The sequence below is a fragment of the Geotrypetes seraphini genome, chromosome 5 (assembly GCF_902459505.1).
Source record: "Geotrypetes seraphini chromosome 5, aGeoSer1.1, whole genome shotgun sequence".
NCBI lineage: Eukaryota > Metazoa > Chordata > Amphibia > Gymnophiona > Dermophiidae > Geotrypetes > Geotrypetes seraphini.
In genome coordinates this window covers 5,857,009-5,882,529 of record NC_047088.1, presented here as the reverse complement: position 1 = coordinate 5,882,529, position 25,521 = coordinate 5,857,009, and the positions used below count along the sequence as shown (strand labels likewise).

The 25,521-nt window shown below is 42.4% G+C and overlaps 1 protein-coding gene across 3 annotated transcripts in view; it reads left to right on the top strand.

Moving 5' to 3' along the window:
- The window catches only part of KIF4A (kinesin family member 4A), a 303,471-nt gene that overhangs the window by 220,215 nt on the left and 57,735 nt on the right, over window positions 1–25,521 (top strand). For all 3 annotated transcript variants that reach the window (XM_033944715.1, XM_033944716.1, XM_033944717.1), the window contains exons 22-24: window positions 6,245–6,342; window positions 17,077–17,206; window positions 20,092–20,262. In XM_033944715.1, the coding sequence (XP_033800606.1) occupies window positions 6,245–6,342; window positions 17,077–17,206; window positions 20,092–20,262 (399 nt within the window). The remainder of the gene's footprint in view (window positions 1–6,244; window positions 6,343–17,076; window positions 17,207–20,091; window positions 20,263–25,521) is intronic.

The following is a 25,521-nucleotide window of genomic DNA, read 5'->3' as shown; positions in this document are numbered from 1 at the left end:
TACTTGGATCGCACCAAACCACACAGAACTGCTCCTCAACTTTTCATCTCCTTTGATCCAAACAAGTTAGGACGACCTGTTTCAAAGCGCACCATCTCAAACTGGATGGCAGCTTGTATCTCTTTCTGCTATGCCCAGGCTGGATTACCTCTCCCCTGCAAGGTCACAGCCCATAAGGTCAGAGCAATGGCAGCCTCTGTAGCCTTCCTCAGATCGACACCGATTGAAGAGATTTGTAAGGCTGCCACTTGGTCCTCGGTTCATACATTCACCTCTCATTATTGTCTGGATACTTTCTCCAGAAGGGATGGACAGTTTGGCCAAACAGTGTTACAAAATTTATTCTCCTAAGTTGCCAACTCTCCCACCATCCCATTGAGGTTAGCTTGGAGGTCACCCACTAGTGAGAATACCTGCCTGCTTGTCCTGGGATAAAGCAATGTTACTTACCGTAACAGTTGTTATCCAGGGACAGCAGGCAGCTATTCTCACGTCCCACCCACCTCCCCTGGGTTGGCTTCTCTGCTAGCTACCTGAACTGAGGAGACACGCCCGGACCATCGGGCGGGAAGGCCCTGGCGCATGCGCGGTGCGGGCATCTCGAAACTTCTGAGTTTCTTCAAGCAAAACATTCTTGTGAGACGTCTGTATCGGGGCTCTGTCGGATGACATCACCCACTAGTGAGAATAGCTGCCTGCTGTCCCTGGATAACAACTGTTACGGTAAGTAACATTGCTTTGCAGCAGTGCTAGAAGAGCCCAAGTGATTGGTGAAAAATAAGATGAAACTACAGCAACAAACAGGGAATGTTCTGAGTATCTCTCAGTTTTTGAGATGAAAAAGTGGGGGAAAATACAATGATATGGAAAGTGTTTAGTTGTTTTAGTATCATTTGCTGCTTTGCTTTCTTTTGTTTTATTTTTAGTTTATAGTCTCATTAGGGTTTATATGAGATAATGGTTTAGTCCAACGATTGCTTCTTTACTTCCGGGTCACAGAAAACAAGGAAGTATTACAAGTGCATTAGAATTTGAAATATATTAAGAACACTGCGTGTTTGTTCTTTGGACAGCATTTTATGAAGAGTTAGATGAGAATTCTGATAACATATTTGGTTTTTTATTTTTTGAGAGATGAGTATTATATAATTATTCTGTGCATTATATTGAGGAATCTATGTTATGGATGGGAAGATGATATCATTTTGTGGTAAGAGTTTAAAAGAAGATAACACATATTAGTTAATTAAAATAAGATGCAAAAGATGGTATTATATTAGGGAGGAAATGAATTGAGAGAAATAGGTTTCCTTATTTCAAATGACATTATTATTAATTTAACTTATCTTTGCAGTTTTAAGAAGAGTTAATTTGAGAGATGAGTCTTTAATAATCTAATATATATATGTAATCTCATTTGAATGAAATTAAAATGTATGAGATGTAGTATAATGATATTTTATTTCTTGTTTAAGGATTATGTAATAATCGCTGATTAATGAATGATATATGCACTCAATTCTTTTTTGGCTTATTATATTGATATAATTATTTGCAATGTTTAAGCTTGTGGGGTACATCTCAGAACTTACCATCAAATGTGCGTTTTCAAGTTCTCAATGAAGAATAAGGGTGGGAGTGGGATAGGGAGGGTTGGGGTTACAGGTATAAGGTTTTGTATAAAAATTAGAATTTTGGAAAATGATGCATATTCAGGAACTGTGGAATAATTTGATTTACTTATTTTTGTTAGATTATTCTTATAAAAAAGGTTATGAGTAACTTTAAAATTTTTTCTTTAAATGTGAATGGACTCAACCATCAGGTTAAAAGGAATAAAATATTAGCATTCTTAAAAAAGCAGAATGCGGATATTTATTACATCCAAGAGACTCACTTGTCTATATTAGAATCAAAAAAATTGGAAAAGAATTGGGTGAAACATTGTTTTTTTGCTCCTGCTGATAGGAAAAAGGCAGGGGTAGCTATTCTTATTAATAAGAAATGTACTGCTAATTTTAAAATGGTAGGTTCAGATCCAAAGGGAAGATGGGTCCATGTAGAGATGAGAATGGGAAATAATACCCTGGCTTTGTTTAATTTATATGCCCCTAAATCGAATCAAAATGAATTCTTTAAGATAGTACAGAGATTGTTACTCCCACTGGCTGCTTCCACATTGGTTGTGGCTGGAGATTTTAATGCTGTTATGGATCCATTATTAGATAAAAAACCTTGTAGAGATATAAAATCATTAGGGTTAGACAATTTGGTACATTCATGTGATTTAAAAGATATTTGGCGTATTCTTCATTTTAATGATCGGGAATTTTCTTTTTGTTCACAAGTTCATAAGTCTTTTTCTAGAATTGATTATATTTTTGTTTCAACTCATTTAGTTCAACAAGTGTTAAAAGCTTCTATAGACCCAATTATTATATCTGATCATGGAAGTGTATGGATTGAGCTTCAAATAGATCAGCAAGAGTATAGTAGACCTATTTGGAGATTTGATAACACATTGCTTGTTGATACAAAATTTTTAGATGAATTAAAAATTAATAAATATTTTCAAGATAATTTATCAGAAGAAATTTCAATGGAAAATATTTGGGATGCTTTTAAGGCTACTTTAAGAGGTAATATTTCTTACTCTGCTTATATTAGGAAACAAATTAAGAATCAATATTCTAAGTTAGAAAGAAATTAAAGTTTTGGAAGCTAAATTGATATATAAATGGGAACATGACACTTTACAAGATTTATTAAAAGCAAAAGGTAATTATAATGAATTAGCGTCAAAATTGATAAGGAAGGACCTTTTTTATCAACAAACTTTGTATTATGGAAATTCAAATAAGGCGGGTAGGTTATTGGCTAATTACCTTAAAGCAAAGAAAAGAAGAACAAAAGTTATTGCAATTAAAGATGAGAAAGGTGAGATGCATTCTCAAATTGAGAGCATTTTAAGTAAATTTTTAAAGTTTTATAAAGAACTATACTCTTCTGAATCTTATGACGGTAAAGTGAAGGATAGTATAGATTTTTTAAATTTAATTATTGGTTCGAAGGTTCCAGATCATATAAAAAGGGGTTTAGATGAGCCTATATCATTAAAAGAATTAGAAAAGGCGTTGAAATCTCTTAGAGTTGGATCCGCTCCAGGTGGGGATGGATTTACAGTGGAATTTTACAAATCATTTCAAGTTTCTCTATTACCTCAATTATTAAATTTATTTAAATCCCAATTGTCTAAGGGATGTATTACAGGTACTATGGCGGAATCAGTAACAATTGTTTTGCCAAAGCCAAATCGAGATCCTACTTTGGTTGCAAATTACAGGCCCATTTCATTAATAAACGTGGATGGTAAACTTTTTTTTTTTTTTTTTAATTGTATTTATTCATTTTTGAATTCTTACAAGTGAATTAACATATTATAATCAATTATCATATGGCACTTGTATGTACAAACATATCCTCTTATAATATAGAATAAATCCCCCCTTTTGTCAATATTCCTATTTCCATATGATATACAATCCCCATCCCACCCCTATATATCTACTTTCCATTGGATGGTAAACTTTTGGCCAAGATTTTGGCTTTACGATTAGCTAAGGCTCTCCCTTTTATCATTGATATGCATCAAACTGGTTTCATGGCAAAAAGACACTCCTCTGATAATACTAGATTGGCTTTTCATATGTTAAATTTATCTAAAGAAATTGCAGATCCGTTTTTTTCCATTTCTTTAGATGCGGAAAAAGCGTTTGACAGAGTTGAATGGTCTTTTATGTATCAAGCACTTGGTTGGTTTGGTATTGGTCCGGGATTTATTCAAATGATTCAAGCTTTGTATAGCTCCCCTTCTGCAAGATTGTACATCTAATATAATAAAATGCTAGGCCGCGCATGCGCACTCAAAAGTTGTGTTCCCTGATCCGTCGCGGAAACACGACTGCACATGCGCGCCCCTGGCTCTCACTGTGCACTATGCTCAAGCTGCCGCCACGGCTCCTCTCTCGAACCGCAGCAGGATCGAGAAAGGAGCTGCGACGGGGGCTTTCAGGACAGAATATGATTACCATGTTTCTTTAGGCAGTCCCGGTTGTTTACTTGGATTCAATGTCAGCATTAGGGTTCGCTGGCTGCCAGCCGTGAGAGCCGGGTGAGGAAGGCCGCCGCAGCCTCGCAGCTAGGTAGGGGGACAACAATCGCGCTTATGCTCAAGCCGCCGCCACGACTCCTCTCTCGAACCGCATTGGTGGAATGAGGCATTATGACATCATAATCTCAGTTCTGGAATGTTGCTATTCTTTGGAGTTCTGCCTGGTACTTGGAGCCTGGGTTGGCCACTGTTGGAAATGGGATACTGGCATGATGAACTTTCAGTCTGTTACAGTATGGGCTGTTATGTTCTTATGTGAGCTAAGTATAAGACAATCACTGATGACGCTGGCTCTTAGGCATTGGTGAAATGAGGCATTATGACATAGAGAATGACACAGTAACAAAATTCATCACCATTCCCATCCCCGCAGATAACCACAGGAAACAATCTCTTGTCATTCTTTGTCACTCAATATTTGCATCATAAATTTATGGGTTTTCTTTGGAGTTTACTTCTTCATGAATAGGAACTTCATGACGACTCATAGTTCTTCGCTTGAAAATTCCACACTTTTCATTGTAATGGTTCAATCAATGATCTTAAACAATGTCAAAATATAGCATTATGATTCTGCAAATTGACACTTTGCAAATTAAAATAACACTCTTCAGCTCCTGTGGCAAAATAATGCTCAGCGTTTAGGAAGTTGGTTGTGCTGAGAACTTTTCAGCATTCCCTTGTATATGACATGAGCCTATCTGTATGTGATAGGCACAAATGAGTCTGGAACTATTTGCAGCTGCTTGGCTCTGTAGTGGCTTCTTTGGTGACTTGAGTGATCTAAAAATTCTTGCTTTTGCTTTGGTCCTGAATCATATTGACTATTGCAGCCTAAATCGTACTCTGGTTCATAGACTAGAACTTGTGCAGCCTGTAACTAAGAATTTACATGTGGCTATCAGGGTTTTAGAGTTGGAATCTAAGACAATTTTGGGTACTTGGAGTCTGAGTCGCAGGATTTATCTACCGACTCCATAGCCCTTGTGACTATTCTGCTTATCTTTGGAGAAAGTAACATTTCTTACTTGTAACAATATTCAAGGGCAGTTGGGTATTGGTACTTGCAGAACCCTCTCCAAGGAGCTGACATTTTCCAAGCTTTATCTGTTGAATTGTACAAGTCTCTGAATTATAGCTGTAAACCTGGTACATCTCGGTTAGGCTGAATAGAGCATACCAGAAAGTACTGGAAGCATAGTGTCACTCTGGCCTTGCTTTCATCTGAAGTCATCTGTGTGAGGACTGATCTGTGTTTTTTGAAGCATACCTGTTGAAGGGGCATATACCTCTTGTAAGTCTATTCTATTCCTTCTTGTGTAACATATAAAAAAAACTGCTGAAACAGTTCTTGTTTGTCAAGAGACCACAAGGTCTTTTCTTTTTCTGTTCTATAGCTGATTAGTTTTGCCAAGGTTACCCCCACATCTTGTGCACATCCTGTGCTGTGCGTCAGGACTTAGATAAGAAGCATTGCTGGACTTTAGACAAGACAGTATTATATACCATAGATGGAAACTTCCCCCCCCCCCCTCCTTATGTTTGCTACCTTTTTCTAGTTGCTTTTATGTATCCTGTTACCATATATGGTCTTTCCTACAGTCATATGCTAAAAAAAAACTGACCCATGTGAAATGCTATATATATGCATGCAGTACTCTGAATAAAAGAGAGATCCCTTTGCATATTTGTGTGTGTGTGTGTGATTTCTTTCTAAAGAGGTGTCCCCGGATGCATCTGTAGTGAGGACAGCAGAACTTGCCAAGGCTAATACAAATTGGGACCTGGTCGTTTCACCTGTTAAGTGAGTGACTTTTTGGTTTTTCTTGATGCTGATCTGCAAATGTTCACTTTATCTGCTCTTCACTTCAAGAAAAACAGGTTTTTGGTCTAAGAATTCAGACCCCCCCCCCCCCCCCAGCCCTTGCTTTAAACAGCAGGGTATCTTCTCATAGCCTGGAGTCCGTAAGCCCAGTGATGTGGTTGTCCGTTTTAGTTTGGGTATTGTTACAGTTGTGTAGCTACTTTCTGCTTTTAAACTTTTCCCCTAAAGTTTTGTGTGGTATCTTTCAGAGGCGCACATATACTGTGAAGGAACTAGCAAATATTGAAGACGAGGATACATCTACAGCCAAGCAGATAGAGAGTCTGGTGACTGAAATGGAGCTCCGGTAAGTATGGGGCCTGTTATTTTAACATACTAGCTACTCTTCATGTTGGGTGTGATACGGACAAGTCTACACTTAAATACATAATGTCTGAGATCTTATCAAATGAGTAACCATTATTCTGGAGCCTGAGTTACAGTGAACTACAGATAGTTACAGTGTTTACTATTTGTTCCCAGGACACAGATTCTTGTGGACTTCAATGTAATGTCTTTAGAATTCAACTGGCCTCATGAAACAGGATGATGCAAGCAAGTTTACTGAAGGACCGAACATAGACCATGTTTTGGCCAATTGGCAGTCAGAGATTTAGAAAATGAAAAATACATAAATATTATTAACAAGTATTTACATTAAAATACATACCGTAGAAACATAATTTTTAAAAAAACATGTGAGGATGATTGCCTGAGGTGGAAAGTCTCTCCTGCAGAGGCAGTTCTTGTACAATCCCTCTGGAGACTGAACTCATGGGATCTTGCATCCTCTTTAGCCTCGGCTGCAGGGCTACTAAAACTTGTTCCCTCCCCTCTAGGCTATCTGTTAGCTTCCTGTCATGCTCAGTTTGTTCCTGCAGCCTCGCTGCATCGGTGAAATCAGTTTCTTCTGCTTGTGATTTCTTTTCAATTCAATTTCTAGTTTTGATTTGATTTGATCCACAGGTTTGCCCAAGTGCTGCGGATCAACTCTTTGGGAGTGATCCTTCAGCGAGAGATCGCAGACATTTTAAATTTTGTCTGCTTCTGGAGGGTGCTCTGTAAGCTTAAACTGCAGTAAGCCCTCTAGACAGCCTGCAGATTGGATCGAGTCTCCAGGATTGGGAGCCATCTCTTCCCCTGGTTCATCCACAAAGGGGTAGAGCGCAATTCCGAGGAAAAATCACACAAGTCTTCTAAACATTCCAAATCTGAGTCCCGCAGATCAGCTCTGGTCGCCAGGGACTATTTTCTGCCAGAATTTGTGGGTATGATGGATCAGGCTTTCATGAGAAAGAGAACTAAGCCTGTATCTCCCTCTCAGACTCCAGTGCAGCAGTCTGTTCAGCCTTTGGATTCCAGCATGTCCATTTGCTCCCTTGCTGGTCCACCTGAAAGCCAGCAGCAGCTCCATGCTATTGCCTCGGTGCCTGCGTCAATTTCTGTGCCATTGCTGTCACACAGCTGTTCGGCGGGGTCCGCTGATGTGGCTAGCTTAGCGGATCTCGGAGATTCCCAGAGAGGATCAGATGGTGCACAGGTTCTTAAGTCCGGCTGCCACGGGGAAAAATGTACAGAAGTACTGGGCCAAGGTTGAATCCACGCGTCGATTCCTGCGCTGCTGACCTATCAGCGGCTGAAGAAGCCATCTGCCATCCTGTGCTTTGAAGACACAATCAGATACAAGGTGGGACGACCCCAGCGGCGCACTTTGGCCTCGAATGCTAGCCCGGATAGGGACCATTCTCTCTAGTCCAGAGTCTGACAACTGAGAAAGTCTGCCTGAACATTGTCGATACCTGCCACAAGAACTGTAGACAAAGTGAACAGATGATGCTCCATCCAAGCAAAGAGCCCAGCAGGGGACTCCTCATGCCCCCTTGACGGTTGGCATAGGCGACAAGACATCGCATTGTTCGAGAACACGGATGGCCTTCCGGTGGAGACTCCCTTGAAAGCTCAGGAGAGCTAACCGGATCGTTCGCAGCTCCAGTCGAATGATCATCCAGCTGCTCTCACTTGCCACCCAGGAGCCCTGGACCAGTATCGACATGCAAATTGCTCCCCAGCCGGAGAGACTCGCATCCGTAAACAGGGTCACCTAGTCCAAGACTAGAGGGAGCCCTTTGTGCAGAGTGATCGGGTTCAACCACCACAGCATACAGCTGCGCGCCGCAGCTAACCAAGGCAGCTTCACCTCCAGCGCATCTCTCTGGGGATACCACTATGTCAGAAGGGATAACTGAAGAGGACGTCACATCTATGGTTGCCACCATGAGACCCAGCATCTGCAGATACTTCCAGGCTGTCGGTGCTGGGACCGGAAACTTGTCCCAAATCGTACTTCTGAGTTTGTTTTCTGGATTCTGGAAGAAATAACCGGACTCCCAGGTACTCCCAAGATCTGCGTCAGCTCGAGACAACTCTTCTTTAGATTGATCACCCATCCGAGACTTTCCAGCCAAGCGGCCCTGCACCATCGAGGGAGTTCTGATCAGCCAGTCGTCAAGGTACCGATGTACAAGCTACACCCAGTGATCGCAGATGAGCAGCCATCACCACCATGACTTTGAATGATCTGGGTGCCCACACCAAACCAAAAGGCAGCGCCGCGAACTGAAAATGCCTCCTGAGAACATGAAACCTCAGGAACCTCCGATGATCCAGAAACATCGGGATGTGGAGGTATGCATCCATGAGAACCAAGGAAGCCAAAAACTCCTGGGCGCCACTGCTGCCATTATAAATGCACCATTTCCATCTGGAAACGCGGAACCCACAGGAATGTGTTTACTGCTTTCAGGTCCAGAATCAGTCTGCAATCTTTGGAGTCTTTCTTCAATATGATGAAGTAAATTGAGCATCTTCCAGAGCCCAAGTCTTCCCTTGGGACCAGTTCTATGGCCGCCAGATGCAATAATCGGCTTGCCGTAACGCACACCCTGTCGGCCCTGTCCGGTTTCCCTCAGAAAAGGAGAGGAAGAAGTCAGCATGGGCCGGAAGAATTGTAGTCGAAGGCCCTCCCCGAGTACCTCTAGGACCCACTAGTCCAAGGTTAGCTTTAGCCAGTCTGGAAGGAAGGCCGAAAGCTCCTCCCCACCCACCCCCCCGAACCAGGGGGGCTTCGGCAGAGACCTGGCATCATAAATTTCTCTTGGGAGGAACAGATGGGTGGAAGTTGGAAGATTGTCGGCGCACTGCACCTGCAAAGTGAGGTCTGGAGGATGCTTCGAAATGCTGTCCTACCGTAGGGGTTCCAGCATACGCTCTGTCCCCCTGGTCGGGTAAGGTAGAGTCAGGAAGTACCTTAGGCTTAAGGTCCTGCACACCGGCCATAAGGTCATCCAAACCCTGGCCAAACAAGAGTGAACCTTTAAAAGGCAACTTGCTCAGCGCAGCCTTAGATGAAGAATTGCCCGACCACTGGTGAATATAGAATATTCTTCTTGCAGAAACTGAAAAAGCAAAACTCTTTCAAGATATCGTAGAGTGCGGCTGCCAAAAAAAAATCACCCCAAAAACCAGGAAGTCGAGGTCCCAAAGGAGAACCTCCTCAGGATCCTGACTGAGTGTGATATGACATGCCCAGTCCACAAAGGAAATGTCTGCCGCATTCCCACCGCAGCGGAATCAAAAAGATGCTGCATGACTGTCCTGGATGGGTTGTCCTGAAGGATGTCCATCTGAGAGAGAGGACAAAGAGGTAAGATTAGTGACCTGAGCCACCACCGAAAACACTCGAAAGGGTCGTGTCCCTCCCCCCAGCTCCTCTGTGTTTAGAGGAGCTTCAACTGTACGCCTTGCCACCGATACTGACACTGATTACAGTTTAGAGAGCCATGTGGGGTTTGCTCTAATTTGAGACAGTTGTGAGAAGTTTTTTTTTTCCAAATCTTTATTCATTTTTATATCTCACAACAAGTGAACAATAATACAACAATTGATTCATACAAATCACTTGAAAATCTTTCTATTATCATTGTAAATACATAAATTTAAGTCCCTCCCCCACCCTCCCCTTCCACCAATAATATAATTCAAGCATATTATACATATATTATATTCAAAGATACTGTAGTTCTTCCCTCTTTCCCATTTGTGTGTACTTAACTTACTTGTTCTTTGTCAACGTCTACTAAATTAATGTAATGTAATGTAATTTATTTCTTATATACCGCTACATCCGTTAGGTTCTAAGCGGTTTGAAGAAAATATACATTAAGATTATAATTGAGAAGTAAGAAGGTACTTAAAAAATTCCCTTACTGTCCCGAAGGCTCACAATCTAACTAATTAACTGTCTTGTTTTCAATATTTTAATTCCAAAATGTTTTGTTACTTTTAAAGACTCCTTCTTTTATTATTGCTGTACACCACCTAGAAATTTGAATAAGCGCTATAACAAATATTTTAATAAACTTGAATATACCCCCCTTTCCATTCTTATAACATACTATTTGTAAAAAAAAAAAAAGGGTGTCTAATCATCACAATATGCTGTCAATGGCCCCCAAATCTTTTTAAAATTATTATAGTTCCCTTTTTGTAATGCAATTATTCTTTCCATTTTATATATATGGCATAGTGATTTCCACTAGAAGGTGTAATTAAGTCTAGTGTAATCCTTCCAATTGCTGGTGATATGCTGAATGGCAACTCCTGTCATTATTAATAAAAGTTTATTATTTGCTGAAATTTGACTTTTTATTCTCATAGATGTTCCAAATAAAATTGTAAACACAACACAAGCCCCTCGAAAAAACAAACAATATAATCTCACTACACTTTCGGGAGAGGTTTCAACATGTAGGATTTTATCCAATCCTGTTCTATCTCTGTCCCATGTGACTACAACCAATGGGATTTAAATAGGCGGGGCATAATCTACTCTCTGTGTTTGGGGAACCACCATGTTTGATCGAGGAGTTGATTTGAGAGTACGTTGAAAAGTGTCCAGTCCATTTCATTGAGAGGTTTGAGCAACTATCCTTCAAACGTTAAGTATTTGATCATATATAACTTTGTGTTTTGCAGGATTGACTGTGACTTCACATCCTGAGGCAGCTTATAATTAGCGAAACGCTGGCCACCGTCGATGTGCGGTGCCTTTCTGTTTACTCAATAGAATTTGGCTTTTCAAATCATTTTCAGATCATAGGGTCCTGATACAAGGCAGAGTGTATTCCACTTGCATTGCACAAGGCTTTTCTCTATTGAAATATTATTGAGGAGGTTTTTTATGCCAGTGACTTTATTCCACCCTGTAAAACTCCACCTGTTTTCAACCTGAGTTTCTCAGTTTGGTGGAGGGGGGGATCTGAGGCTTTTTCCTCCTCTTAATAATTTTCACAGAAGAAGCGTTGCTTATGTGCGAATTGTGGGTTTTTCTGCCTTGTTCTGGAACTCTATGCCTGTGGAATGTTTAGTACTTCTCTTTGTGGACTCTGCTGATCTTTCATGAGTAGTTGTGCTGTGCTGTAAACCAGGTTGAAAGTGTAGTGAGACCAAATAAAATTGTGTCATACGATAAAACTACATGATTTTCTAATAAACAATTTGAGACCAAATTGAATTCCAAAAGGCCATGATGCAGGGGCAGAAAAAATATATATATATATATATTATTTATTTATTTATTTTTGAATTCTTTATTCATTTTAAATCATACAACAAGTGTACAGAAATACAACCATTATAATTTCAATATAACACTTGAAAATCTTTACCATGTCATCTAGAACAAAAATATATATCCCCTCCCTCCCTTCTTAAAATAATTTAAACAAAAGCTGAACATAAAATAATATTCTATTTATAATTAAAAAATATAATGCAAGCTATTATTACCACCCCCTACCCCTATAATCTCCCATAGAAAGTGATGTCTACTTACTACAATATTTTTCCAATGGCCCCCAGATCTTTATAAAATTATAGGTCCCTTTCTGCGTAGCAATTGCTCTTTCCATCTTATAAATATGACATAACGAGTTCCACCAAAATGTATAATTAAGATTAGAATAGTTTTTCCAATTATTGGTAATATGCTGAATGGCGACCCCTGTCATGATTAACAACAATTTGTTATTATATGACGAAATTTGACTTTTTCCTCATAGATATACCAAACAGAACGGTGTCGAAAAATATAAAATGATCAAGAGTCCCTGCTTCCAGATTACAGTGCCAACATCTATTAGACTTAGAGCTATCTAACAGCTGTGAAAAGTTTTTAAAAAAACCCAAAACAAAACACAAGAAATAGAGCATAAAGTGGTCCCGAGACCGTCGTTTTTGTACGATGTTGTACGTGAGTGTTTGGCGCATTTATTATGAGTGCTTCAAAAAAGCAGTGCAAGTGCATTTTATGTGAGCACTAAGCGGTGGATGTGGCTGGCGGGTGCACAAAATGTTCTGGCTGCCTCGAGGGAGACCTGGTTTCAAGTGTCGTGTGTCTGGCTCCCCTTCACACGCGCACTGCATAAGATGCTGGTGACACCCAAGCCTCACCTGCCATCCATGCTGAGGTTTTCTTCAGCTGCTGACGGTCTGGCAGATTTGGACTTGCGGACCGCTGGTGAGGCTGGGGTTTCTTTTGTTGGCTCGGGCTACAGGTGTTGATTCTATTGCAGCGGGGTCGAGTTTGGCTTCGGTGCAGCATTTGATTTTGGGTGCCAGTTTAGGGATGGTGCTTCCCTCAGTTTTGGTGGGAAACGTGTCCATTTTGCCCACTGCCTCAGGTGACCTTGCTCATATCATAGAGACAGGAACAGGTCTTAACCTTTTCCTATCGTGTGTCCCGGATGACGGAACATTCCAAAAAATGTCGTTGCCATCATATGTCCCATGGCATAGGACATACAGTACACCTTCTACTTATCATTTGTCCCATCTATTGGGCCATTGTATTTACAATTGCCGTAAATGGTAACGGTGAATAATACAAAACTTTGCTAAAATAATTATGATTGGAACCAGCGTAACATAAAATTTATTACGATAGGAAAAGGTTAAATGTGTCTTCTGCTCATGCTATGATTTCTAGATTGCCACCAGAGTTGTTGAGCCCTGATTTGATGTTAGTCATGTGCATGGCTTATTTACAGGCGGTGGTCTTGCTTCGGTTCCCGGGGTCATCAGGGAAATATTTCCCTTCCACAGTCGCCCCATTCAGTCTCCTGCAAAGTTTGCCTCTATTCCAAGCCCCTCGGCCATCGTCTCAGCAACCGTGGGGACTTGGATCTTGGGGAGGATTTTCCAGATCCATTGGGGGACTGATATTTTGGATAGAGATTTTTTTTTTTTCTGAGGCACCAGTTAGCGCTTTTTTTTTTTCCTCGGGAAGAGTTGCAGCAGCTCGTTTTTCAGGTGTCTTCAGTTTTACACTTTGAAGAGGCAGCTAAGGACCCCCTCGAGTTCGATCCTTTTCTTAGAGGGTTCTGGTCAGCATCCCGTTCTTTCCCTATGCATCAGGATATTCGGGATGTAGGGCAAGCTCTGTGGAACGTTCTGGACGCGATTGATTGCCGCGGTCCGTGGCCAGACTTTACCATTTACCCCATTCCAGATGGGGATAGAGATAACTTTATGATTTCCTGCAGTGTCTCGGCATTTTGTGTGCAGACATTCCGTGCCGGTGAACGGCTTGGTCCTGAGGGGATCCTCAGGACTATAAGATGGCTGTTTTGCTTACACTCTGTTTTGAGGTGGCTGCCCTGACAGCGAATTGTGGCAGTCTGGTGATCTGGGCTTTGGTCCGGTGGTCTGAAAGAGTTCTTGACTGCGCATCGGCTGACTGGTCCTTCGTGGATCAGGAAGTTCTTAAAATTGATCTGGGATCGTCTTATCTCTATGATGCCATGTATAATCTGTTGGGTGTCTCAGTCCTGGTTCTTTTCAACATTTATATGTCTTCTTTGAAATTCTTCCATCTATCTCCCTTTGAAACTCTACTTACATATGCAGATGACATCTTTGTCCTTCTTGAGATAGATTCGAACCTCACCGAAAATATAACAGCTTGCATAACGAAACTCCAATCCTGGTCCCTCTCTATACAAATGAAGCTGAATGAGTCCAAAACAAAACTACTCTGGCTTGGCCCAAAATTAGATCAGTTACCCACGCTCATTCCACTACCTTCTGGTCCCACATTGCAGATCGAATTCTTGAGCAAAGTTTTGGGCATCATTATTGACTCTATACTTTTCTTTAATGATCATCTCAACTCTGGTAAAAAAATGTTTTTTTAGTCTTCACATCTTGAGGAAAGTAAGATCCTGCTTCCGCCAACAACATTTTGCTGACCTTGTACAATCAATCATTCTTTCCAGACTGGACTATTGTAATTCCATCTATCTAAGTCTAACCAAGAAAAATATTCAAAGACTTCAGTGGATCCAGAACACTGCTGCTAGGTTGATCTTCGCAAAAAGCAAATTCGATCATGTTGCCCCGCTTCTGTCAAAACTTCAATGGCTTCCGGTGATTTCTAGGATTCACTTTAAATGTACCTGCCTAATTTTCAAGATCCTACATGGCATTCTTCCTCCCCTAATCCCACTATCCTGGAATTCTTCAAGACCTGACACTACCAGATCCTCCCACATATTCAAACTATCTTTCCCCTCGTTAAAAGGCGTCATGTATGCAGGTAAATTAGGGAAATCCCTTTTCTTCAAATTCACTAAACTTTGGAATAACCTCCCTGCCCCGCTGTGGAACCTAGGCTCATTCCAATTATTCCGAAAGCATCTGAAAACCTGGCTTTTCTCTGAAACGTAAAGCTATCTATTTAAAATGTAAAGCTAGCTATCCTCTTCTTAACCTCTAATTTCTTATGTCTTTCCCTCATTTATTGAATTACTTGTAAACCGTATCGAGCTCTATCTTTATGGAGATGATGCAGTATACAAACTTAAGGTTTAGTTTAGTCCAGTCCATGGCTCCAGGTGTGATGACCTGCTATATCCTGTGGCTTCGGGGATAGTCTGTGGTTGCAGCATCTAAGGCTAAGCTTAGTGAGTTTTCCCTTTTAGGGCTCCTTTCTCTTCAGAGAGGAGTTGGGTATGCTGCTTCAGCCTTGAGTGTGTCTAATGTGCCTCAGTAACGTTAAAAAACAAAACCCACTGGAGGACTGACCTTGCCAGGTTTTTGCGTGATGGTTCTGTCTGGGGCTGTTTGAGTGGATTTTGTAAATAATGCCCTGGACAGTATGAGACATCTTTTCCTTCCAGAGGACGTTTCTTCTCAACACATGAGTTGCAGTCCTAGCCTGGTTGCAGGAGTTTTGCCGGGGATGAGCCAAATTCACAATGGTTCAGAGGGTCCTGAAGGTGTTTTGGCATGGTTATGCTCTGGAGTTTCACTTCCTTTCCCAGATTGTTTCCTCTCCTCTCCTTGTCAGGCAACATGGAAGAAGAGGGAGTTTTGGCAGACATTGCTCAGGTTGCTGGACCTCAAAGCAGTAGTCCTAGTGCCTCCTCAGGAGAATTTGCACCAGCAGGATTCCATTTACTTTGTGATGCCCAAGAAAGAGGGGTCTTTTCAGCCCTTTTGGGTCTCAAAGGTATCAACAGAGTTCTCCGGGATCCGTCTTTTTGTATTGTGACAGGTAGGCACCTGTCACGTCTAAAATCCCAAGAATTGAAGCCAGCACCTCCTAAAATAAAGATTTTGCCACCAGCAGGAATCCAGGTTAGGAGGGCTCCTAAAACACAATCTAGCCTCTAGTCCTCCTTTCCCAGGTCTAAGGACAAACAAAGAAACAATAAAGAGGGGGGAGGGGCTAGCCTGAGAGAATTGCAATCACGTAAGCTTCTGCTGGAATGGCTGCAGGTGAATAAATTAACTACAGCTGCTCCTAGCAAGTCAGTTACAGGACTGCACACAACTGGTGGCTTCATATTTCCAATCTGGTTCAGGGAGTGAGTCTCAATCAGCCCCAGTGGACTGCTCAAAGAAGCCAGTCTCCTCAGTCGGGCAGTCTAGTGTCTCGGTCACGCAGCTCAGGGCAGCTGGACAACGAAGGAGTTGTCCTGGTCAATCAATGTTCTTGAGATTAGAGCCATTTGGCTAGCATTGGTGGAATTCCAGTCCTTGCTGGAGGGAAAGTCAGTCTGAGTTCTCTCAGACAATGCCACAGCGACAGCCTATGTCAATCGTCAGGGGGGGCACCAAGAGTCATCTGGTGGTGCTGGAGACCTTTCTACTCATGGAATGGGTGGAGGCTCATCTTCGGGACATCTCGGCTTCCCACATTGCCGGCATGGACAAAGTCCTGGCAGATTGCTTTAGTCATCATGTGCTGGATTGCGGCGAGTGGTGTCTCAGGCTGGAAGCCTTTGAGTTCATTGTTCAGGCTTGGGGTCGGTTGATCATGGACCTCATGGCCACGAGTGTCAACATCAAAGCACCAAGGTTCTTCAGACGGTGCAGGGATTGCCAGGCCGAGTGCTAGATGCTCTGGTGCAGGCTTGGCTGTTGGATGGCCTGCTATATGTCTTTCCTCCATGGCCTCTGGTGAGCAGTTTTTCAGATTGCCCAGCATGCAGACTGCGTGATCCTAGTGGCTCCAGACTGGCCTAGGCAACTGTGGTATGCGGATCTGGTTCATCTGCTAATGGCACATCCTCTCCCATTGCCCCTTTCTCCCGATCTTCTGACTCGGGGTCCAATTCCAATGTTTGATTTGTTGATATGAGCAGAATTGATTTACTTGTTGGGGATTTCTCCCCATTTCCCTCTCTTGTTGTTGTCCTCTATAGATGTTCCTGGTTGCTTTTATACTGACACTGAAGCTGGATACTGGCTCAGTGATGAGGGGGAGGGGTTTAAGTCTCTGAACTTCTGAGGCTTCCTACAAAGACCTGGCGGGTAGAGAGAAATATCCCACTGGTCCTGGAATAAAGTGTGGATTTACAAGAAAGAAGATTAGCCAAGATAAGAACCTAATCTTTCCTAGATGGGTATGGGATGGGTATTAAGTTGTCCCTGTATCCAGGCATTCATGGCTTATGTTCAATGTTTCCTCCCTCTGAAGGAGTGCACAGATTGCTGACTTACAACAGAAGCTGCTAGATGCAGACTGTGAAGATCGAGTGAAACAACGCTGGGACATGATTGCCACCATTCCTGAATCAAAATGTGCCCTTAAGTACCTCATCGGAGAGGTAAGAGGAGTTGGGCATTGCATACCAGACAGATTCTACTGCATGTAGATAGGTGGCTTCTGATAATAGCCCGGTCATCTGAGACTTTTCTTCACTTACCATATATACTCAAATATAAACAGATCTGAATATAAACTGAGGTGATCTACCCCTACCACCTCCACCAAAAAGGAGGAAAAAAGGTTGACTCGATTATAAATTGATAGTTTATATTCAAGTGCCCTGCCAGGCTCTGCACCCAGCCCCCTCCCTCTTTTCCTCCCCTGATGCCTTGCAGGCCTCCCCCGGTCCTGCTGTAAGCCCTGGTGGTCCAGTGGTGAGTTGAGACAGGAGGAATCCCTTCCACCTCCAGTCCTGGCCAATTCTGACACATCCCACCTCTCAGACTTTGACAAAATCTCCCTTTAAAGCCCTGGTGGTCCAGCAGTGAAATGTCGGCCATGAGTTCTCGTGGTCTCGCAAGGTTGTCGTGAGAACTAGCAGCAGCCATTTCATATAGTGGCTCTGCACAGGGCAGGAGTGTAGGAAGATTGCTCTTGCCCTGGTTCACTGCTGGACCACCAGGGCTTTAAAGGTAGCTTTTTTTAAAAGTCTGGGAGGTGGAATGTGTCTCTGGATCAGAAGGCAGGAGGGCTCCCTACTGTTCTGGCCCACTGCGGGACCTCGAAGGCTTACAGCAGGCCCAGGGTAGGCCTGCAACATGTCTGGGAGGAGGCGGGTGGACGCTGACCTGAATATAAACAGAGCCCCCCATTTTTTGGGCCTCTTTTTGGCTCAAAAATCAGTTTATATTCAAGTATATAAAGTAACTTCTCTATTGTAACACTCTAAATCTGATTGTCTACATTATCCTTTCATAGTTTCTAATTTTTATTTGCTCTTATCTAGTGTGGAAAATAGAAGCTTGCTCTTGTTTTCCTTATTTTGATTTATGTAACTAGCAAGTTCTTTAGAATAACTAGTGTGTTCTTTACTCAATAGTTAGTCTTCCCCAGAGGGGCTCCAAAAATTGCTTTTTGAATTATTTATGTTGCTGGGGATCCAATGCTGACATGGGGATAGACTTAAAAGATCTCAAGATGTATACATTAGAATAAAAGCAGGAGAAAGGGAGTATGATAAAACAGTTTAATACCTTCATGATATAAATGCACAAGAGGTGAGCCCCTTTGAATGGAAAGGAAGTTCTGGAACAAGGAGGTATGGGATGAAAATGAAAGAGGATATATTCAAGAGTAATCTGAGGAAATAAAGAATGGTGGATAAAATAACCTCCTAACGGAGCTTTCATATGGTAGGGCAGACTAGATAAGACATAGGACTCCTTTTACGAAGGCGTGGTAGCGGTTTAACGCATGTAATACCGCGCGCTAAACTGCTGACCGCTACCACCTCCTCTTGAGCAGGCGGTAGTTTTTCGGCCAGCGCAGGGGTTAGCTTGTGATGAAAAGTCGCACGCGTTAAACCCGCTAGCGCGGCTTTGTATTTTTATTTTTAAAAATTCTTTATTCATTTTTCATCTTACAAGTGCACAACATTACATCATTTAAAACATTTACAGAACACTTGAATTTCCTTCTATTATCATCGTAAATACATAAATTTATTCCCCTCCCACCCACCCTCCCCTCAATTATTCCAATCAAAAATAACATATAAATAGTGTAATCTTATCTATTTATTAACCTTTAAATAAAATTTCATACCATCTCCCCTCCCTCCAATGTATAAATATACTGTCAGTGGAAAATGATGTCTACTCATTACAATAATTTGCCAATGGCCCCCAGATCTTTATAAAATTATTATAATTCCCTTTCTGCAAAGCAATTGTTCTTTCCATCTTATAAATGTGACACAATGAATTCCACCAGAATTTATAACTAAGATTATTATAATACTAGCGCGGCTTTGTAAAAGGAGCCCATAGTCTTTATCTGTCATCATCTTTCTTTTGAAGAAGTGTGCACCACAGATTTGGGGTTTTATACTGTGCTTTTACTCTGCCAAATCACATGCTTTTCCCCTGCTGGCTCTTTGCTGGACAGTCAGATTCCATCTTACTGCTGTTCATAGACTGTCTTCTGCAGATACACAAGTCCCTTCTTTACTGTTGACTCTAGTCAAGACACACAAGACTGAGAATTTCACTGATAGACATGGTTAAAACCAAGGCTTGTGATCAAGGGAACCAGAGGTTAAGAAGTAAAAATAGCCCCAAAATTAAGGGGTGGCACATGTAGCAGTTTATAAAGTCTATTCCAAATATATGACACAAAGGATGTGGGCATATAGGGCATTCATTTGTCCTACTTAAGATAGGAGACACCATGCCAGGTGAACAGAATGAAAATGGAGGAGCTAGTTGGTACTTAATTGCATACTGGTAGATCTCAAGGTAACATAATAAGTTATGCAATTTTGTACTGACAAGCTCCAGCACACACACACACACCCTTCACTCTGCTAACTTGTCTTTAATGATCTCTGAAACATACTGAGATTCAGTCCACTGAATTCTGAGCTGTAGTATTAGGGTGGCTGCAGTGTCTTAGTGATGAAAACCCAGGTTCTGTTTCTGAGCCAGCAGAAGCTGTGAAGATGCTAGTCAAAGCTCTAAGATGAGATCTAGCCATGTGCCAACAGTACTGACTGAAGGGTTGCAATGTGAGGAAGGATTCACCAACAACTGCATTAGAAGGTGGGGGGGGGACACATTTGAAGACTATTCAGATTAGAGCAAAAGGGTCAAAAAGCCTAAAAATCAGTTCTCTTTAGTCTCTGCATATGAGAAACATCCTTCCATAACATTTTAGTCCAGAATACAGGCTATGTTGCCCAGACTCAATTTGTTTGCTCTTGCTGTCTTTTTTTCTTCTTTGCAGCTGGTTTCTTCCAAAGTGCAGAGCAGTAAGTGGGAGAGTTCCCTGAAGCAGAGTAATGCTCTCTGTGCAGACCTGCAGAAAACTATCTTCGAGGATCGAAGTCTAATGTCCGAGATGGCAACAGAGCATCAGTGTCAATTCATGCAACTAGAACAGCAGCATGAGGAAAAGGTAGGCACTCAAGAAACTGAGATTTTCCTTTTGCTGTGGAAAGGGAGTTACCAAAATCTTGGCACCTCTCAAGCACTGCACTCTAGACTTAGAAATGTTGTTTTAAAGAGGTCAGCCTGACTGCTGAATGGTAAGTGATGTTGCTAACAACCCAACTCTATTCCTGAACCTTCAAGTAGTCAATCCCTTCTTGCAAGAAATCTTGTAGGAAGCTTAATTTGCATACTTTGCTCCTCCTCTCTTACCTCTGGGCTGTCCTCCAATTCCTCAGTTGTCTTCCTGCAAGTGAGATAGTAGGAGCTTGTCTTTTATTGCTCGTGTTTATTTTTCTTTAAGTTCAGTAGTTTTCCGCTCTTTTTTACTAGGCTTTTTTTCGTGCTGTAGGAGAGCACAGACTTTGAACAGCCTGCATTTAAGCTGGCGAGCTCAGAGACCGTTCCCTTGGGAGCATAGCTTTCCCTAGGTTCATCCACTAGTAGGTTTGAGTGCAGGCTGCATGACTCCGTGGTGGCTTTCCTCTAGGACTGGAGGTGACTGTATTCCACCCTACCCCTTGTTTAGCATGTATGGGTTAACAAAGGGGGTTGAGGTCTCCAGCCGGTGCATCAGGCCCAAGAGGCAATTAGAAGAAATAAGCAGTCTGGATTCCAGGCTTGTTGAGGCAGAGGATTTCCCTGTAAGCTGTTACAGCTTCCATTCTGCAGCTCCCATCATGGCACAGTAAGTAGCAGGCTGACAGCCTGGCAGATCGATTTGGGGGAGGTCCTTAAAATCAATTTTTAGTGGTTTCTGCAATTAGTGCTAGGTCCCCCCCCACCTCAAAAATCCCAAAATCACTATTTTAAAAAAATTGTGTGGCTTCCCTGGGCTGTTTTAATGCTAAAATTGCTGCCACGGCAGCCATCTTGGATTTCCTGATTTGGGAATTAAAAGCTTCCTCAATATACCTTGTTTTTAATTAAAAGGTGAGCTGGACCCCTCAGATCAGGATACTTGGGATTCATGCCCTAATTGTGGTGAATGGCAGGCTGAGGAGCATCCATGTTCCACATGTTGTGTGGCATGTGAGGGGGGATAGGAGTCGCTACTTCATCCTCCCTGTCCCCTTGGGACACATTGAGTAAAGAAATATTTCCTGTCCTTTACTATTGTCAATAGTTATGGTCCCAATTCTAAACAAGCAGCTTGTTATCATTCTTTGGAGGCGCCTTTGTTGGAATTTGTTCGGGGAGTTCTATTTGTGGGGGGTGATTTTAATGTGACCCCTAATGCTCTTTTGGATCATTCTAGGGGGGGATCGGGATATGCTAAGTCTCACTGGAAAGCTTTTTTGGATTTAATGTCTAAGGTGAATTTTTTTGACTGTTGGAGAACTACACATACTACTCAGAGAAATTATACTTTTTATTCCCATGATAATAGCAGTTATATCAGACTGGATAGTATATGGTCTCATCGGAATTTGTGGGGAGACCTGGAGGAGGCAGAAATTGGGGGTATTCAGATTTCTGATCATGCCCCGGTTTGGGTGTCCTGGACGGAGTTTGGTAAGCAGAAAGGGTGTACTTTTTGGAGATTAAATGAATCGTTTTGGGGTGATCCCAAAGTGCTGGAGGAGGTTTAATTTACTATCCACCGCTATTTGGTTGAAAATGATACGGAGAGGTAGGGGATGGGATTCTTTGGGATGCCCTGAAGGCATTTGTGCGGGGAGTCTTGATTAAATGGGGAGCGAGGGAAAAAAGATGTAGAGGGGAGCAGACTTTATATTTGAGGGAAGAGTTGTTGCGCTTGGAGTTATCTCATAAGGACACGTTGGATCCAGCAGTGGATTGTAAATTGAGGGATGTACGTCGAATTGCAGCAATTTCAGTTGGAGGATGTCGCTTTCATGAGAGCCAGATTGAAACAGAGTCTTTTTGAATATGGAAACAAATCTGGGGCTCAGTTGGCGAGATTTCTGCGCAAATATAGATCAGTACATATGTTTCAGGCAATTAAAGGGAGTGGTGGGAGGATATCTCGAACGGATTCTGATATACAGACCTGTTTTTTGAATTATGCTGATTTATATAAAGGGTTGTCTAGTTCGTTGGGGGACCATCTGGGTGATTTTTTAGATGGCTTGGCTTTACCCAGGGTGTCTCAGATGGAATATGACAGATTGGAGGAGGCCTTTTCTGAGTCCAAGATACGAGGGGTGACAGATTGGAGCAGGCCTTTTCTGAGTCCGAGGTGCGAGGGGTGATCAGAGGCTTAAAACCTGGAAAGGCGCCTGGACTCGACAGGTTCTCTGGTCTGTTTTATAAAAAGTTCCAGGACCCACTGAGTGCCTTATTGGCCAGAGTGGCGAATGGGGTTTGGACTGGTGGCCCGTTATCAGGCTCTATGGGGGATGCAGGTATTACTTCTTTACCCAAGCCGGGAAAGGACGTGACGACTTGTGGGGCTTATCGACCTATTTCCCTTTTAAATCTGGATGTTAAGATTATAGCTAAGGTGTTGGCTCTGCGGTTGGCTCGTGTTTTGCCCCAGATTATTCATGTAGACCAGGCGGGATTTATACATCGGCGTCGGGTGCGAGATAATGTGCGACGTACTTTGCATGTGATGTGGGAGGCCCAGCGCTTACAGGAGGGGATAGCAGTACTGGCTATTGACATGGAGAAGGCCTTTGATAGGGTCATTTGGGACTTTCTTTGGGCTGTTATGGTTAAAGTAGGCTTAGGTATTCTGTAGCTGGGTTCGAGCTTTGTATGCTCGGCCTAAGGCGTGTATTAAAATAAATGGGTCCTATACTGAATTTTTTGATATCGGCAGAGGTACAAGGCAGGGGTGCCCATTGTCCCCTCTGTTGTTTGCATTGTCTATTGCAGTGGTTCCCAACCCTGTCCTGGAGGAACACCAGGCCAATTGGATTTTCAAGCTAGCCCTAATGAATATGCATGAAGCAAATTTGCATGCCTATCACTTCCATCATATGCAAATCTCTCTCATGCATATTCATTAGGGCTAGCCTGAAAACCCGATTGGTCTGGTGGTCCTCCAGGACAGGGTTGGGAATCACTGGTCTATTGAACCTCTTGCAGAGGCAATCCATATGCATCCTGGTTTGCAGGGGGTTAAGGTGGGGGCATATGAACATCGTATTGCACTTTTTGCAGATGACATCCTGTTGTATATTCGGGACCCGGAGGGTACTCTTCCTATTATTTTGGATATTTTTCGAATGTAACTGAATGAAACTGAATGAGTCCAAAACCAAACTACTTTGGCTCGGCCCAATTTCAGATCATTTACCCACCTCCATCCCTCTACCTTCCGGCCCCACTCTTCAGCTTGAGTTTTCAAGCAAAGTCCTAGGCATCAGACTCCTCTCTCTCCTTCAACGATCACCTCAACTCCCTGGTAAAAAAATGCTTCTTTAGCCTCCATATGTTGAGGAAAGTAAGATCTTGCTTTCATCATTCTCATTTCGCCATCCTCGTTCAATCCACCATCCTCTCTAGACTAGACTACTGCAACTCCATCTATATAAGCCTAACTAAGAAAAACCTCCATAGACTTCAGCTAATTCAGAACGCCGTGGCCAAGCTTATTTTCGCAAAAGGCAAGTTCGATCACGTTTCCCCACTCCTCTCCAAGCTTCACTGGCTCCCAGTATACTCCAGAGTCCTCTATAAATGTGCCTGCTTAGCCTTCAAGATTCTACATGGCGTCCTTCCTCCCGTTATCCCACTCTTCTGGAATTCCTCAAACCCGCTCTCTTCTAGACCCTCCCAAAAACTGAAACTATCTTTCCCATCTATAAAAGGTATATACCGCGCAGGAAAACTTGGAACATCCCTCCCCTTTAGAACCACGGAACTCTGGAACAACCTCTCATCCCTGCTCAGAAATTCTAGCTCCTTCCAATCCTTCCGTAAACGCTTGAAAACTTGGCTCTTCTCAAAAATCTAATCACCTCCCGTTCTCTAGTACCCTGCCCCTCTATCTTCTCAGTCCCTCTCCTATATCCCTTCTTTGTAGTTCCTTTCCTCTCAACCTCTGTAAACCGTGCCGAGCTCTGCGCATACGGAGATGGTGCGGTATACAAACCTAAGGTTTAGTTTAGTTTAGTTTAGAATGTATGGGGGCTTGGCAGGGTTTACAGTTGATATGGATAAGACAGAATTGATGGATGTCAACTTGGCAGAGGGGGTAGAAAGGGGGATTTTACGGGGCTTTCCTTTTCGATTGGCGAGGGAGAAATTTAGATATCTTGGAATTCAGATTACTAAGGATTTGACTCACCTTTATTCAGCTAATTATGGACCGCTTTTGGTACAGGTGAGACGAGATCTTCAGCAGTGGAAAGGGCTGTGGTTGTCCTGGTGGGGGAGAATAGCGGTGTTGAAAATGAATATCCTCCCCCGGTGGTTGTTTTTATTTCAAACGCTGCCTATTCCTCTTCCCAGGGGCCTTTTGGTAAGTTTGCAGAGAACCTTCTCCAGGTTTATTTGGGGATATAAAGCTTCTCGGTTGTCTAAACGGGTTATGTGGGCCCCTAGAGAACAGGGTGGGAGGGCGGTACCGAATCTTCTCTGGTATTATCAGGCGGCTCAGCTTCGTTTTATTTTGGATTGGTCTTTGGAGGGGGTTAATTTGGGGGTGCAGATGGAACAATTTTGGGTTGGGCAGCAGCCTCGGCGAGACTGGAAATAATAATAATAATAACTTTATTTTGTATACCGCCATACCCAGAGAGTTCTAGGCGGTTCACAGCAATTAATAATATTACAAAAGAAAATAACATTGGGAATTAACATTTTTTGGAATGAACATGTCATTTAAGTTGACAAGAATTAACATTTTTTTGGGGTGTACAGGTCAATGAAGTTGACAGAATATACAATGGAGTACAATAGGAATATACAAGCGTGTTCAATAGGAGAGAAAAATACCGGTCAGTGAAGTTAGTTGGATTGGAGGGTACATTAGGAGGGGAAGGTGGAGGTTCATGTGTATTGAAGGGAGTAGAAGGAGCGAGTGGCAGTGTTAGGGATTCTGTCCATGGAATAAGTGAGTTTTGAGTTTTTTTCTGAAGTCCAGGTAAGTGGGGGCATCAAGTATAATTTGGGCAAGCCATGAGTTTAGTTTGGCCGCCTGGAAGGAGAAGGTTTTGTCGACGAATCGTTTGAGTTGACATAGTTTTAGGGAGGGGAAGGCGAATAGATGAATTCTGCGAGAGTTCTTATTGTTGTGATCTAATTTAAAGTG